This window comes from Filicampus tigris, chromosome 10 (assembly GCF_054856515.1).
Source record: "Filicampus tigris isolate MCC_2025a chromosome 10, RoL_Ftig_1.0, whole genome shotgun sequence".
Classification (NCBI taxonomy): domain Eukaryota; kingdom Metazoa; phylum Chordata; class Actinopteri; order Syngnathiformes; family Syngnathidae; genus Filicampus; species Filicampus tigris.
In genome coordinates this window covers 7,335,713-7,350,589 of record NC_141226.1, presented here as the reverse complement: position 1 = coordinate 7,350,589, position 14,877 = coordinate 7,335,713, and the positions used below count along the sequence as shown (strand labels likewise).

The 14,877-nt window shown below is 40.3% G+C and overlaps 2 protein-coding genes and 1 long non-coding RNA gene across 5 annotated transcripts; 1 reads left to right on the top strand and 2 right to left on the bottom strand.

Annotated features, from left to right (window-relative positions):
* Window positions 1-314: 314 nt before the first annotated feature.
* cbln12 (cerebellin 12) lies at window positions 315-6,001 on the bottom strand. Of its 2 annotated transcripts, none has more exons than XM_086043679.1 (4): window positions 5,839-6,001; window positions 2,040-2,553; window positions 1,007-1,126; window positions 315-922 (listed from the first exon to the last, which is right to left on the bottom strand). In XM_086043679.1, the coding sequence occupies exons 2-4, from the start codon at window positions 2,307-2,309 to the stop codon at window positions 725-727; spliced, it is 588 nt and encodes a 195-aa protein (XP_085899805.1). In that variant the 5' UTR covers window positions 2,310-2,553; window positions 5,839-6,001; the 3' UTR covers window positions 315-724. The 2 variants fall into 2 exon arrangements, with proteins under 2 accessions (XP_085899805.1, XP_085899804.1); XM_086043678.1 differs by lacking the exon at window positions 5,839-6,001 and adding an exon at window positions 2,984-3,138.
* On the top strand, window positions 5,623-9,000 carry LOC147140577 (uncharacterized). Its single transcript, XR_015088450.1, has 3 exons — window positions 5,623-5,906; window positions 8,556-8,624; window positions 8,708-9,000. It is a non-coding gene; the product is annotated as an uncharacterized LOC147140577 (long non-coding RNA).
* trim110 (tripartite motif containing 110) lies at window positions 6,715-13,744 on the bottom strand. Of its 2 annotated transcripts, none has more exons than XM_086043676.1 (8): window positions 13,631-13,744; window positions 11,662-12,184; window positions 11,502-11,597; window positions 10,247-10,480; window positions 9,850-9,872; window positions 9,451-9,596; window positions 8,498-8,769; window positions 6,715-7,222 (listed from the first exon to the last, which is right to left on the bottom strand). In XM_086043676.1, the coding sequence occupies exons 2-8, from the start codon at window positions 12,148-12,150 to the stop codon at window positions 6,953-6,955; spliced, it is 1,530 nt and encodes a 509-aa protein (XP_085899802.1). In that variant the 5' UTR covers window positions 12,151-12,184; window positions 13,631-13,744; the 3' UTR covers window positions 6,715-6,952. The 2 variants fall into 2 exon arrangements, with proteins under 2 accessions (XP_085899802.1, XP_085899803.1); XM_086043677.1 differs by having other exon boundaries at window positions 11,680-12,184.
* Between the last annotated feature and the right edge of the window lie 1,133 nt (window positions 13,745-14,877).

The following is a 14,877-nucleotide window of genomic DNA, read 5'->3' as shown; positions in this document are numbered from 1 at the left end:
TGGCAGCCCTGCAGATATGAACCTTGCTGCTCGCCAATGGCTCCATCTGTCTGCAGTCCTGCAAGGAGGATATTTGCGTTTCACCATGCTTACTCTCTGCCCCATGCCGCACTGCTAGGTCCACGCCAACGCCAGCTCTGCTGGTGGGAGCTATATTTACAAACAGCTGCTGTGGCAATGGCTACAGTATCGTGAGAGGGAGGCATAATAATATTTAGCCTGATCTGTGATTTGTTTATAACCGACATATTGATACAGAGATCATATTTAATAACTACTTGACAAAACATGCTACATTAAAAAGACCCACTGAACCAATTTAATATAGTATATTTTAATGAGTTTGTCATAGAAATTTCTGTGTAAGTAAATATCTGATGCAGGCATTAAATAGGCTTAGCAATGCGAGATAGTCATAAAAGCACTTATTCAAACATTTAATAATTAACCAGAGAGAAAAATCATCACAATCAATTCCAAGGAAGCCCACAATGCACAGGGTTACTTTATAATTTTACTGTTCACAACTGCAATATTAGTCATACAAATTAAATAAATTGTTATACACATAAGCAAAACAAATTTAGTTTACCAATTCTTATACACCTGTTCCCTTTACTCTCTAGTAAGGAATCATTTTGCTTTCTGGAACTTGGGAATTTTTTTTCTCAACTCCAACAAAATTCCTTATATCACCATCACAACAATTTAGCTTACAGCCCACTCACAAGGGAAAGACCAAGAACCCAGAGAAGGTGGAGTATTTCCAGCCTCCCATCAGGTTCCCCCTCTCGAGTCGGAGGTAGGCCTTGTCCCCTTTCTCCATGATTACCAGACCAGCATTTGTGGCTGCTTCCCTGGTCACATCCTGGTCTCCGGCGAAAGCGGAAATCATCGGCCAGCCGTTCACCATCAAACTGACCTGGAATAGATTATGGTACGTGTTTACATCCTGAACCTCAGTAGTAACATTCAGCACAGTAGATAGCACAGCGGAGTGGCTTACCTGAATCGTCTGTCTGTTGTAGGCTTTCACAACATGGAAGTTGAAGCTGTAAACGCCTCTTCTTGGTGCAAGGAAGACGCTGCTCTCTTGATCAAAATGACTGCCCACATTCACCAAGATCTGAAATGACAGCATGAAAGGATGGATGATGGAGGCAGCAAGGGTAAAATGCCACATAAAAACTGTCTAGTGTAAACAGTTTACAAAATATTAAACAAATTCAGTGATAAACTCAACAAATATCATTATATACGATCGCCTTAATTTATTTGATAAAATATCACTGAAAATAACAATCCAGATTCTATGTAATAGGCATTCTAGTATCCAGAGCATTTAATCTAATTACGTCAATTAAAACCAAATTATTCATACCGTGGTCAAATTCAGAGATAATTGTTGGGTTGGGATCATTTAGCTGTGACACTAATGGTCACAAGAAAAAAGTGTGTGGTCAAAGTGTTTGACATTGAGCTGAGTTACTAAATAAACTGTTTAAAGGATTAAATGATTCATATTCCTTTTAAACTCTCTAGATTGTGTTAGAATTTAAGTACCGTTTAAAAGGGTGAAATCGTCCAATATTTGTTAAATACTACAATACTACCAGAAACTTTACAATGTGGAAGAAATAGTCAATATTTACAACATCCAAGAATGTAAAAAAAACATTGAAAATTAATTAGTAATTGGGGATTATTTATATGGTCCAAAGAGTGTAGTATGTAAACATGTAAACTTAATACTGTACAGAAGACTGTCAAGTAGACTAGTAACAACCATTCACGATCACATTTTCACTTCACACACTACTCCAACATGCTGCGGTATGTACAGTATACATACATTTTTAAAAAAAGCATACAAATATAGGTGCTCAATGCAAGGTAACAATTCTACCAAATTTGCCTCAAAGCTAGTTGATTTAGCCATATGTATTTTTTGGGGGAGTTAAGACTAACCTTTAAATCTCTCTTTATTTTGATGTTTCTCCCCAAATTTCCACCCTTGCAAATTTGGCATGCACACTTACATTATCAAAATAGATGATCATGGTGCGATTGCTCATGTCCGTAGGCTCGTGGTTGGTCTGGCGGCTGGCAGAGAAAGCGACTCGGCCGCTGCCCGAGCGGACAGACATGCCCAGGGCGTTCCCAGCAGGTTCCGATGAGGGTGTGGAGTCACATACCACCAAACATTTTCCCTCAAGAATGATGGGCTCTGTGTCATTCTGCCCGTTGGCCCTTGGAGGCCCCCACAATAGCAGTAGTGCCAACAGTATGGTAATATCACAGGTATGCATGACTGATTCTTGTACAGTGAGCCAATAATTGTTGATTCTTCTATGGGTAAAACAATGGTATACCCGTCACTGTTCAGATTTGTTCATTCCTCGTTGTGGTTAAAGTTTCTTGTGTGCCGGTCCAAAGTCCCAAATCCCCCTGTCGTGGTGTCAGAAGGCCTCAGCAGAGCAATGACAACTAGACCTCTGGTCCCTTCAAGTTGATGTCCTCAGCAAAAAAATTGACAACGCAGTTGAAAAGTATCTGGGGATGGGAAGAGTTTGACAAGATGAGCAGTCTTGATGGAGCAGAGGACGGTTGCGAAAGATGCATAGATTTGATAACACTAGCAGAAGGATGAAAGAACGCGGTGTTGGGTTGGGCTGGGGGGGTTCAGAAAAGGAGAGGGGGTGGAGGAACAACGCCACTGAGTGACCATCTGTCTTCTACACGTTGCTCCTTCCCACCTAATGCCGTTCACTCAACATGCATTTCCTCACATGGTGCACGCACATTCTCACTTGTGCACTAGTTTCACACCACAAAGCTAAACATGGACCATGCATTTTGAATTTCTCTCCAAGATCTATAATGAAACGAGTTGACTGCCAGAAGTATTTCTAAAAATCAGAAGATGCTCTTAAGACATATTATTCCACTTAAGTAGAGTAATCAATGGTCAAAAAATTGTCACCTGTATCCCTTTGAGGAATCTTGTAAGCTATACTCCAAGCTCTGGAAAATCATGGACTAAAATATTTGTTCTTCCTCCTCGTCCTCACATAATTCAATGCACACAGCAGTCAGATGTGAGCCAAGACAGATATGTGATCATCTCGTTCTTTTGGTTCTCCCTCTCTCTCACTCTGCCACCCCCACTTTACCTCCGCCTCTCTCATTCTCGATGCTACATCCACCCACTACCACAGTGAAATTTCAAAAATATCAAAGTAATTGAGCATCAAAACTGTTTCAAGAGAAGAACTTGAGTGGCAGTGTGAATGTAATTTGTGAGTCTGTATATTTTTGTTACTTGTAAGGTTTCTCACAAACAAAACAAAAATAGGTCTTAATGTGACCTTGAGTAGTACTGTCATGTCATAGTTATCTTGAGTTTGGACATTTTCTTCTGCCATGTCTCAAAAGTCAAAACAACACTTGGAGGTCAAAACATTACGATACATCATGCCACGCACGACATTGGTGAATCTTGAGACTTCAACTCAGTAAGTACTTGACGTATTTACAAGTGTGTTTTGCTTTTTTAATTTACTTTATTGACAGTCATATAACATGTTCATTCCAGCAAGACATAAATCATCACTATGGACTAGAATCTAGTCACTATAGATGCACGCAGCACTTTGCGTTCGATGTCATAAGGCACCGGAGCTCCCGGTCATGTGATGGCAACTCTAGCCCAAATCCGTAACAGGGATAGGGACCGCTCATTTGTTTAACACTAGGACCGCCCGAATTCTAAAACTACTTAGATCTCCCAAAGCCGTCATTTTTCTTTGATAGGACAGTTTAAAATATTTATGTGTGTGATAAAAAACCTTAATGTGGCTTAATGTAAGCAAACTACGCCCATCACCATCAAAATCCTGTGGCAATTGCTTTGATATTTTCAGAGATTTAAGTGGAGTGATTTAAGTGAGATTTAAGTGCATGTGAATTTTGGTGGCAATTGATCATAGTTTTCTAACATTAAGCCACCTTTTTGACATGAAGGGTTTTAGACCGTCCCATTTTTACGGCGTGTGCTTTGGCAAAGACGTCATCTCCTGCAATGATTATTACTCGCCGTTTGAGTAGCTATTAAAGGTATTTTATTAATTAAAAGTCTGTGAGTATATTTAAATCTAAATTATGTACAGTACAGTACTGTAGCTCCTCTCCGAGTCCCGTCTGTTACAGGTTGGTATTGCATTACCACCGTGTGGAGGTTGAGTCTCACTGCACTTTGTTATATTGACGTTCCCTGACAGAGCCTGCCGTTGTCCACGTGCTCTATCAGCCAATATTTTACCCTCGGCTAATAATACCTTAACTGTGTCGCTGTCAGCAGTTCTTCACTGGAGTGAGGCTGCTTGCTCAGACTCGCTGTCTCAATCCTTAGACTCATCCTTGGCAACATTTTGAAACAGATGTAATGCTTCCAAGTTCCTCTATTGTATAACAGTTTGTTTTTTTTTGGACCATGACTTTTTGGGGACTTTTCTCAAACATCAACGCTGCCGCTTAAAAGGGGAAACCCGCGCAGGAATAAGACGCTCAATAATATTTTTATAATATATTTTGCAATACAATGAAATGGCAGCATGAGCATAATATTCATACAGACACAGAAAAAATTGAAAGGCCAGGAACATCGTTAATCTATGCAAACACAGTAACAACAAAACATCAAAAGCTTGAGAGCTGTCCAAATTAAGACTGAATTCTGACTGAGTTGAAGAAATGGCGCCCTTGTGTGGGTGACGGCTGCATTATTACATCAGCAGGGAAAAAACGCAGAGAAAAGACTCCGGTGCTATCTAACTACAAATTAATTCCTGCGCATGTTAGACCTCGGTGCTATCTAACTACGAATTCATTCCTGCGCATGTTAACAACCCACTACTTCTGCTGCTCATCAAAGCGGAGTACAGTACTACCTCGTTTATCGCGGTTAATGGGGACCAGAACCCCGCGATAGGTGAAAAACCGTGAAGTAAAGGTTGACTTGTTATCATATATTTATTTTAAAGTTTTATTTTGGAGGGATTTACCCCTCTGTTACGCCGTTGCGAACCTTGCCACCCTTCTAAAATACTTGTCAGACAAAATTAACTTTAAAAATGCAAAATGAAGAATAAATACCAAGCTGCAGGCTGTGAGAGGAACGTGAGCTTCAACCTCGGCAGCGGACGATTATGACGGAACGTTCGCTAATAACTATGTTAAAGTTTGAATTTTTATCATAAAATTGCCATGGTGCATTTCATCCAAAGATACAATCCTGGTGTACGAGCCATTTCTGTTATGTGGATTTATTTTGGTATATTCAACCTCCCACCACTCGGGGGAGCAGTGGAGTCAATTTGCCACTTCCACGGGTCTATATACCGTAATTAAGGCAGTGGCGAGTCCCAGGTGTTGCGAGTGTGGGAGGGCAAACGGTTTTGGAACGTGGTGTCATGGTGGTGTGATGAAACAAGTGGACATTTATATAGTTTCAATATTAGAAAAGAGGAAAAGACAAAGGCAGAAGTTTGGTCCCGTCACAACAAAATGGGAAGAAAATAAAACTTTGTGTGGACATTTTGGTCATTTAACCACGATCTAACCACGAGTCAATCCAAGCCGTCAGCAACCACCGTGGCAATTTTGATTGGCAAAAGGGTCACAACACCTGGTGTAATGAACTTTTAAACGCTCGTCGTCGTCGTTGTTGTTGTTGTGCAAAGCGAAAGTGTCACTACTTCTGCTGTTGTTGCCGCTTCTTCTTAATTTGCTTCCTTTGAAAACGAAGAAGTACGGTCGCCGGAAGTAAGCACGACTTACCTTTCTCTTTCCACAATAACATCAACAAGGTCCTTTTGATAAAATACAACGTGGGATTCTAGTCCAAGGTAAGCTGTTTTAAGAAAAACTTAGGTCAAAACTAACAAACACTTTCAAATTTTATTTGCCGATGTTTTGTCGTCCTTGTGTTGAGCACGTCGTGCTTGCCGGGTGGCTGAGCGCGCTCCGCTCACAACTTATGAACACAGCTGTTTACTATCCTCTTATCCGGCATGACTCTGTCTAACTGATCGGCACATTTGAATAACGTTCTGAATTTCCGAACATAACGTTGTTTGCTTCATCGTCATTGTCGTGCTGTGAGCAATCTGACTAACCGAACGGCACATTTGAATAATGTTATGAGTTTCCGAACAGAAGGTTGTTCAAAAGTGCTGTTAGTTTGTTGACGGTGACGAGACTAGCGAGAGTGGCCTTTTTATTGTATTGTATGTGAAGTGCATTGTTACAGCTCTAGCTGTTATGAAATGCGCTTTATAAATAAAACGGTATTGTATTGTAAACACGGCATTCTGATTAATATTGCGTTTGTGGAATATGAGTTAAGCAGGAAAATCTAGCCATCTCAGGGAGTGGCCACTTTTGACACTTCTGTCGACTGAAAATGACATCACAACTGCTAGGGCTCAGGTAACAACCAATTATGGCTCAGCTTCACAAAACAGGTGAGCTGTGATTGGTCGGAGTCCTGAGCAAACATGATGTCATTTTCAGTCAACAGCAAGTGACATAAGGGCCACCCCCTAAATGGCTAAAAACGGGTGGATTTTGCTGCTTAACTCAGATTCCACAAATGCGATATTAATCAGAATGCCGTGTTTATACTCGTGGAGGCGCATAGAACATATTGTCAAGAAAATTGTCTTCCTGTTTAATTCACTTACATAAATTCCAATGTGATTTTTCTTTCACTCAAATTAGAACATCAATCAGGGTTTCTGACTGTTTCACTGTATTTCAATTATGTTTAAGCTCTGATGAGGTGAGGCTCACAATAAAATATCAAGCATATTTCACTCCATCTTTTCAGAACAGTTCATCTATTGCCTGTCCATCAGCATTGTAACACAGCACTGTACTTCCCTTGATCACATCAGACTTTTACAATTGAAATATGGCTGTTGAGCTCCGATTTATAAAGTCCAAAGCCCAAGGACACTGGTTCAGTGAACGTGGTCCAGAAAGTGTGGACATGAGTTAGGTTGTTCGACGGTCCCACTTCAGAGAAGGTGATGGTGCCCGCACTGTAGTCCACAGCGACTGCAACTCGTTTGCCAGTCATTTTGTGTGCGAGACGTGTTTTCTTGCGGTCGTGCCAAGCTGCCAGTTTCCTGTCATGTTGCTGGGTCAAACTCCAGGAAAACTGGAGAAAAAAAAAATGTTGGGTCAAAAATACACTGTCAGAAAAACTTTGTTTTTTTTCTTTACATAATTGAGTTTAAAAAACTCATATCATGGAATGTATTGGATGGATTCTATTTACTTAGGTAACCAGAAATAGAGAATATATTTTTCTTTGCTCAAGGACTACATCTGCATTTTGAACAACTTATATTTAAGCTTTTGCAGTTACTACAAATAGATGACAGTAAAATCAAATTTGAAGCTTAAATACACCAATTTGTAATTGATGCCCCCCCCTCCCCCATTTTTAAAATTGCCTATGACCCTGACCGCGTGGACGAGACAACATAATCCTTAAAGTAGACGTTGACCCAAGCATATTTTCTTCAAGAATATGTTCTGTGCAGGCCCACTAATTGAAACAAGGCATTCTGATTAATATTGTATTTGTGGAATATGAGTTAAGCAGCAAAATCCACCCGTTTGTAGCAATCTCAGCGGGCGGCCATTTTGCCACTTCGGTCGACTGAAAATGACATCACAGATGCTTAGGGCTCAGTTAACAACCAATCATGGATCATCTTCAGAAAACAGCAGTTTTTTTATCATTATGCCTTGTTTCAACTAGTGGGCCTGCATAGAACATATTCTTGAAAAAATATGTTTGGGTTGACTTCCCCTTTCAAACTAAAACTCTACTAATTTCCACGAAGAATAAAGGCTAAACTTCTCCCCGGCACACAAAGTTCATCTCTCAGTCGAGATGCATGTATCACATAACTTAATTGACATTGACTTAACCAATTATTGCACTACTTTCCTATTTACCACGGCTTTCACACAATCTTGTGAAATCTTATGGTTTTTCAGAGAGTACAAAAACGGATGAGTTTTTTTGTTTGTTTTTGGCAAATTGCCGCATGGGGTAGGTTGAACAGAGTAAACAACGCAACTAGGTGAATCTGTGAATATAGTGAACTACGAATAACCCAGGAATTACAGTACAGTGGAACCTCTGGACTGGAATGCTTCAATATTTGAACAACTCCAAAATGAACAAAAATCCTGAGCTCAAACGTACAGTGGGCAAGACAGGTTGGAGGAGTGGCAAAGATGAAAATGAATGCAAAGCAACAATGTAACTTAACAGTTAGTTACTTCTTTCCTCACTTACTTGACAAGTTCCTATGCAGTAGTATTACTCACATTCAGATGTATCCTGCTTTACAACTTTAGAGGTTCCACTGTACTTAATGCTGCTTTATCAGAAGGACCAACCAGGTTACACACATACCACGTTGTTACCAAAGGAATTGCCCTCCTTCCCCTTCCGTCCAATACTCCTATAACAGATGGCAATATCCCAGAATCCTTCAGTGTCGAGCTCCCAGTAGTGAGTCCCAGCAGAGAAACTCTGAACTGTGAGGACCTGCGGCCAGTGGTCGAAACGTTCTGGGTGAGCTGCGTAGGTAAGACGTGTTTTAACCCTTGTGACCAATTGCAGGTCATCAGAGACGCTCAGAAGAGGATGAGATGTGTTGGTGTCCAGAGTCAGAGGACTTGTCACTGTGGTCAGAAGGAGAAAAAGAGAATTACCTTTGGCTATTGGCTAATACTTTAACCATATACCTTCAACCAACACAATCAGCAACCAATTCATTGTTATAGTTTCATTAGATTTGTGTTTTGCCGCATGATTTGCGGTCCTCCCACATTCCTAAACTGTGCCTAATTGAACACTATAAATTGTGCATAAGTGCAAATTTGTGTGTGTGTGTGTATATATATATATATATATATATATATATATATATATATATACTGTTTTTCCGGACTACAAGTCGTGTTTTTTTTTCCCCATAGTTTGGCCGGGGGTGCAACTTGTGTGAAATTATTAACACATTATTACCTGTATATCATTTCACATGTTATTTTAACCCACATAAAAAACATAAAGATTCTTTATAAAGAAAACGATTTATACTCCAGTGCGACTTATACATGTTTTTTTCTTCTGTATTATGCATTTTATGGCTGTACTGTGTATGTACTGTACCATGCCTCTTGCACAAAGTCAGCCAGGATAGGCTCCAGCTGACCTGCCACCTTGAAGTGGTATAGAAAATGGATGGATGAATGGACAGATGTTTCATTAGCATGACCTTTGGAAATGTGTATGCATGTAACACATGTAATACTGGCATCTGGTTTGACACAATGTTAAAAACAATATTGACATTTACTCACAGAGCTCCCTCTTGAGTTCACTGAGGCAGCGGAGGGTGGCCGTGATAAACTCTCGATATTTGCCCTCGATATCCTCCAAAATGTGCTTCCTGTCCAAGCTGACAGGTTCGGGTGTGAAAAGGGGACTGCTAAGGTCAGCCAGTAACCTACAAAGCAAGAACACACACATCTCACTGGAAGGAACATAAGGCAGCTTCACTACATTGCTTACTGCATCATCAATGCTGCTCGTTGTTGAATTGCTGAATGTTATGTTACTATAAAAACACAGCACTGATATCTTGGTAAATAAAGATTTTCTAATGCCATGTTGAATCTCATTTGGAGAAGATTACAGTCTTGTGGTTGGTTCTATACATACGAAGAAAAGACTCAGAAACCTTGATGCCATTGACTTACTTTGTGTCATCAGACTGAAAAGCCTGTGGAAAGTAGAATACACAATCAAAGCAACACAGTGATTAGTACTGAGGCCAAACTGTACATTTCCATACAAATAACAGCATTAGAGAGATATTTTGCATCATGCCACTTGACTGTGAAAATATTTGACACAGTAGGATCAGCCTGTCAAATGGATCATTTTAGCAGCATGGATTTTTACACATAAAACATTACTTGGGCAAAAATTATGTCTTAGCAAAACCTCTTATTGGTGTTCCCTCTCTTTATATTGTTAGCTAAAAGAAGAGAAAACAAAGTCCAGAGTTCCACCAGTTTGAAAAATGCATCATCGTCAATAGCAGCCCCACTTGTATTGACTAATTCCAATCCTGGTCACAGTGGCCTTTCTTACCCAGATGAGCAGGAAGGGGTCCGTTTCTGCTAGCAGTGAGGTCAAGTAGTGCTGGATGCTCATCGTCTGGCTCACGTCCTCCCTCACTTTGGAACAGTCTTCATGCACACGCTCAATGATTTGCTGTCGGTCCTTTTTAGTGAGCTCCACGAGACCCAACACCAGTTTCTCCACTTGGACCTGCAGGTCTGAGCCCAGCCGCTCCACTTGGGTATTTTCTTCCATCAGACAGTCCTAGTTAGAAACTTGTATAATGATTCCATTTGAGCAATTTGAACGTTACTAGAAATGGCATGCCACAGCTCAGAGATGCTGTTGCCAGGATGAAATGCCAAGGAAAGAAATTGTTTGGAGATGATAATGGTGAAATCTATGAAATCTATGCTCCATAGGCTGTGACTGTGGGCGGGATAGGGATGACATCAGAGCAATCTGACTGATGCTTAGTGAGCTTCAGGCGATGCTATGACGTCTTTGCTGCATCATGCTTTTTGGCTATAAAAGTGTATTTGCATCAATGTCGATGCGTGACTCTACATTGACACAATTAGTGGTGTTAGATGAGCATGGGAGAAAATATGTCATCTTTTGCGGTACATATGACATCCGATATAGAATTATATAATAACATTACATTACGACTGACTAAGCCTTTATGGGCCCCAAAGCATATTTATTTGTCAAAACAAAATCTTCACACTTACATTACGACTGACTAAGCCTTTATGGGCCCCTAAGCATATTTATTTGTCAAAACAAAATCTTCACACTTTTTGGGGCCAAAAGCAGCAGCTTAGTTTGTTTGTAGCTCGGAGTGGGCTTAGTTATATTAACGATATACTGGCATTAGATATCCATTCCTCCGTGAATGAGATCATCATCTATTATGGTACCGTATTGATAGACCAGCATTAAATGATCGTAAAAATCTGTCATTGGTGGTTTTATGACTACTTAGCTTTGTTTTGTGTTTTTGTATTCTTAATGTGCAAACAATTTCTAGTTTTTTTTTTTTAAATACCTTGATATAGTGACCACAAATGGCTTCCTTCCAATGTATCAACAACCACACTATTTTTTATTGGACGATTGTTATCACCGCCCGACTTTTGTGCTCCTATCTTTTTGCGAGTTACGGTGCAAATCCCACCCCTAGTTGTGTGAGTTTCAGTGTGGTCTATACTCATCCTTTTAGTCAATGGCGCACTACAACTTGGGTCGAAACATCAGTTTCTGCTGTGTCATCGTTACTCACTGCAACGGTGGAATCAATGTTGGCATACTCCTCCAGGATTTGCTCTCCATTCTTTACTTTCTCCTCTGACTTTCCTAGCAACGACTGGAGAATCACCTAAGAAAACACACGTTTGAGCAACATTATTTCCGAAGCAAACAGTAATACCAAAAAAACGAACCTTTAGATCCTCTTCCACCTGTCTCAGCCCCTTGACGTTATGCTGAACATGGCTTCCGTCCAGCAGACAGTCGCAGCACACATATACCCTTTCATCAGCGCAGTAGTAGCGCAAAAGCTCTGTATGTGTGGGGCACTTTCGTTGGGACAGGTCGCCCAGCGGATTCACCAACAAATGGGTGCTAAATGCAGGTCTTTCCAGGTGGTGCCGAAGGTGTTCTGCACACAGGGACACTTCGCACCGCAGGCACGTTTTGACAGCCAAGTGTGCCAGCCCTTCGTTCGCCTCCGGGGAGCAGCAGTCGCACAGCACTTCGCCGTGCTCCTCCACGCACTGAGGGCACGTAAAATGACCTTTGCCCTCATCGTGGGTGGTCCAGGCCTCGCGGATGCAGGCAGGGCAGAAGCTGTGACCGCAGGGAAGGGGGTGCGACTGGCTGAAGTTATCTCTGCAAACGGAGCAGGTCAAGTCTTCCGTCATGGACGCCATTTTGAGGCAATGTTTGTGAAGTGCCTAAAGTGTACTAATAACACAGGGAGACACAGCACATCAATAGTAATAATATTATAAAATAAAAGAAGATTAAATTGGTGTTGTTATATGTACAATCACAGGTGGCAAACATAGCTGTAGCCGACTTGTGTGAATGATACTCTGGTAAAAATAGAAGTACTGATTCAACTCCTGTGCTTAAAGAAGTACAGACTATGAAATGTACGGTACTTAAATACAAAAGTAAAGATGAATTGTTATTGTCAGTTATATACACTACCCATTTCGATAATTTGGCACAACGAATTAAAAAAAAAAAACATCACTGCACACCAAATAATTATCCTCTTTTATTCAAGTGGGGTCAACCCAAAAATGTTCTTCACAATAATATGTTCTATGCACCTCCACGAGTTAAAACATGGCACTCATTAATATTGCGTTTTTGAAATATGAGTTAAGCACTAATATCTACCCATTTTTGTCAATGTCGGGGGTGGCCATTTTGTTACTTGCTGTCAACTGAAAATGACATCACAGTTGCTCAGGGCTCAGGTAACGACCAATCATGGCTCAGCATTTTTTTTCTTATTGAAAATGATGGGCTAGGCTTACTATGTGACAACACAGTAACTCCATTTTGCAAAAAGTTTTGTATACACTTTAACTTTACACTTGACAAACTCAAATGTGTTTCCTATACAGATAGCTGGAAAATAGGTCCAGCAATACATAGTACTGTATTGGTTTAGAGCAGGGGTGTCAAACTCATTTTTGTCGTGGGCCACATTGAAGGTACAGTTTCCCTCAAAGGGCTGTTATGACTGTGAAGCCGTATGTAGATGTGAAATTGCCACATATACATATACACAACAAATCGATGGAGAATTAATTTTGAAATCAGAAGTCAGGGATAATAATTATTATTCCAGTCACTGTCAAAATGGAAAACATTGCTTACAATATATTGAAATCATTATTTATTCTGATTGCATTTGTTGTCCACATGAAATGATGTGGCAGATTGGATTTGACCCCCAGGCCTTGAGTTTGACATCTGTGGTCTCAAGTATTTATAATTCATTACTTCCCACCACTGTTGAGAACTAATGTGCACATAGATAGAGTTGAGCAGGCTTTTCACTGTAATTGTGAACTACGATAATCATTTCAACAAAGTGCTATAAATAAAACACTTAACTACACCAGTACTAAACCAATGCTCTAAAGGCAAAAATCTGGCATGCATTCCAAAAAGAAAAGCCCGGTAAAGTTAGCAACACTGACACTTGGCAGAGTCTTAAGTGTTGACTGCAATGGAGGGATCAGCAGATCATCCTTGACAGCTTGTTGACCTGATTTACTGTCAGCTGTTGCATGTACAACTGCAAACTCATTACACATTGAATCAACAACAGTTTATTAAATGTGGAAATATGCAGGCAAAACATTACATCGGAAACAGAGAGGTTCTCACCTGCAGGTGTGTAGGTGTTAGCAGTCAGTGGTCATCAATCTGCCCGAGGTATTAACTGTCGTGACCCGTGGTTAATCCCTACGGATTCACCTAGCGCCTTTAGCGTCTGCTTTAACCATTGCACTGGGTTCAGTGCAGTCACGTGATAGTGAGATGGGAGGAGGCTCAGAAACGGTTAGGCAAGTACAATGTTGACTTAACGTCATACAAAGTATACACTGCTCACCAAAAATGGGGTATAGGAGGTAGCTTTTGCTCTCATCAAACACTTTAGTTAAATACACTCATTTGATACTTTATTTTTACCTACCAATACAATGAAATCCAGTACAAGAGGTGTATCAATGATCAAATGATAACAATACTTATTGACAGTTAGATATAAATTGTAATTGTGACTATAGTTTGTCATACAGTAGATAAAATAAAATAAAATGGTGTAGTTACTACACCATCGTCTACCTATGACAAACTACACCTTCACTCCCCTGGATGTGCAGGCTACGACAGTTCAGTTCCAACTCAGGTCCAGTGTGAATGGTGTTTTTGTCTCCCCATATGCCCCGTTATTGAATGGTGACCAGTCCACAGAGTCTGCCTTTTACTATAGCTGAACTCAGGAGAACTACAGAAAGTATAGACAATAGATGGCTGAAAAATGTCAATCAATGCCAAGCATTTTTATCTTTATAGTGGCAATACTTTGATACAAGTCACACATCCATACCATGATTGGGATTCTAATAACGAACAGGAAATCAATCAACATTAAAATTGCAAATTAAACTTGTACCATCTGTGGAAATTGCCCCAGCCATGCAAAATATTTACTACAGTTGGACTGTACACATGCTTGTAATTGTTGTTTTTGAGCGACATCTAGCGACTTTATAGGTGTAAGACACGTCCTTTTATTACTGAGTTTACACATCACACTTGTTTACTCTTTATTTATTTACAAACGCAGAATATATTCGTGAATACAAACAATTTTAATATATATTAGTAAACCACGTAACAATTCTAAAAAAAAAAAAAAAGTGCTTTGTTGTACTTTCTGTTTGTATTGTAATGTACTTTCAAATTCAAATACATTTACGTGATGATGATTTGGGCGGCACGGTGCTCGACTGGTTAGCACGTCCGCCTCACAGTGCAGAGGTCGTGAATTCGAATCCGGCCCCGGCCTTCCAGTGTGGAGTTTGCATGTTCTCCTCGTTTCTCCGCGGGTACTCTGGTTTCCTCCC

What these genes read in the sequence shown, in the direction of transcription:
- cbln12 (XM_086043679.1), bottom strand. Translation starts at nt 2,309, where the DNA reads ATGCATACCTGTGATATTACCATACTGTTGGCACTACTGCTATTGTGG. An exon ending in TGATCATCTATTTTGATAAT is followed by an intron (nt 1,127 to 2,039) that starts GTAAGTGTGCAT and finishes CTGTCATTTCAG; the next exon opens with ATCTTGGTGAATGTGGGCAG. An exon ending in ACAACAGACAGACGATTCAG is followed by an intron (nt 923 to 1,006) that starts GTAAGCCACTCC and finishes AATCTATTCCAG; the next exon opens with GTCAGTTTGATGGTGAACGG.
- trim110 (XM_086043676.1), bottom strand. Translation starts at nt 12,150, where the DNA reads ATGGCGTCCATGACGGAAGACTTGACCTGCTCCGTTTGCAGAGATAAC. An exon ending in ACATTGATTCCACCGTTGCA is followed by an intron (nt 10,481 to 11,501) that starts GTGAGTAACGAT and finishes GTTTCTAACTAG; the next exon opens with GACTGTCTGATGGAAGAAAA. An exon ending in ATTCCTTTGGTAACAACGTG is followed by an intron (nt 7,223 to 8,497) that starts GTATGTGTGTAA and finishes TTTTTTCTCCAG; the next exon opens with TTTTCCTGGAGTTTGACCCA.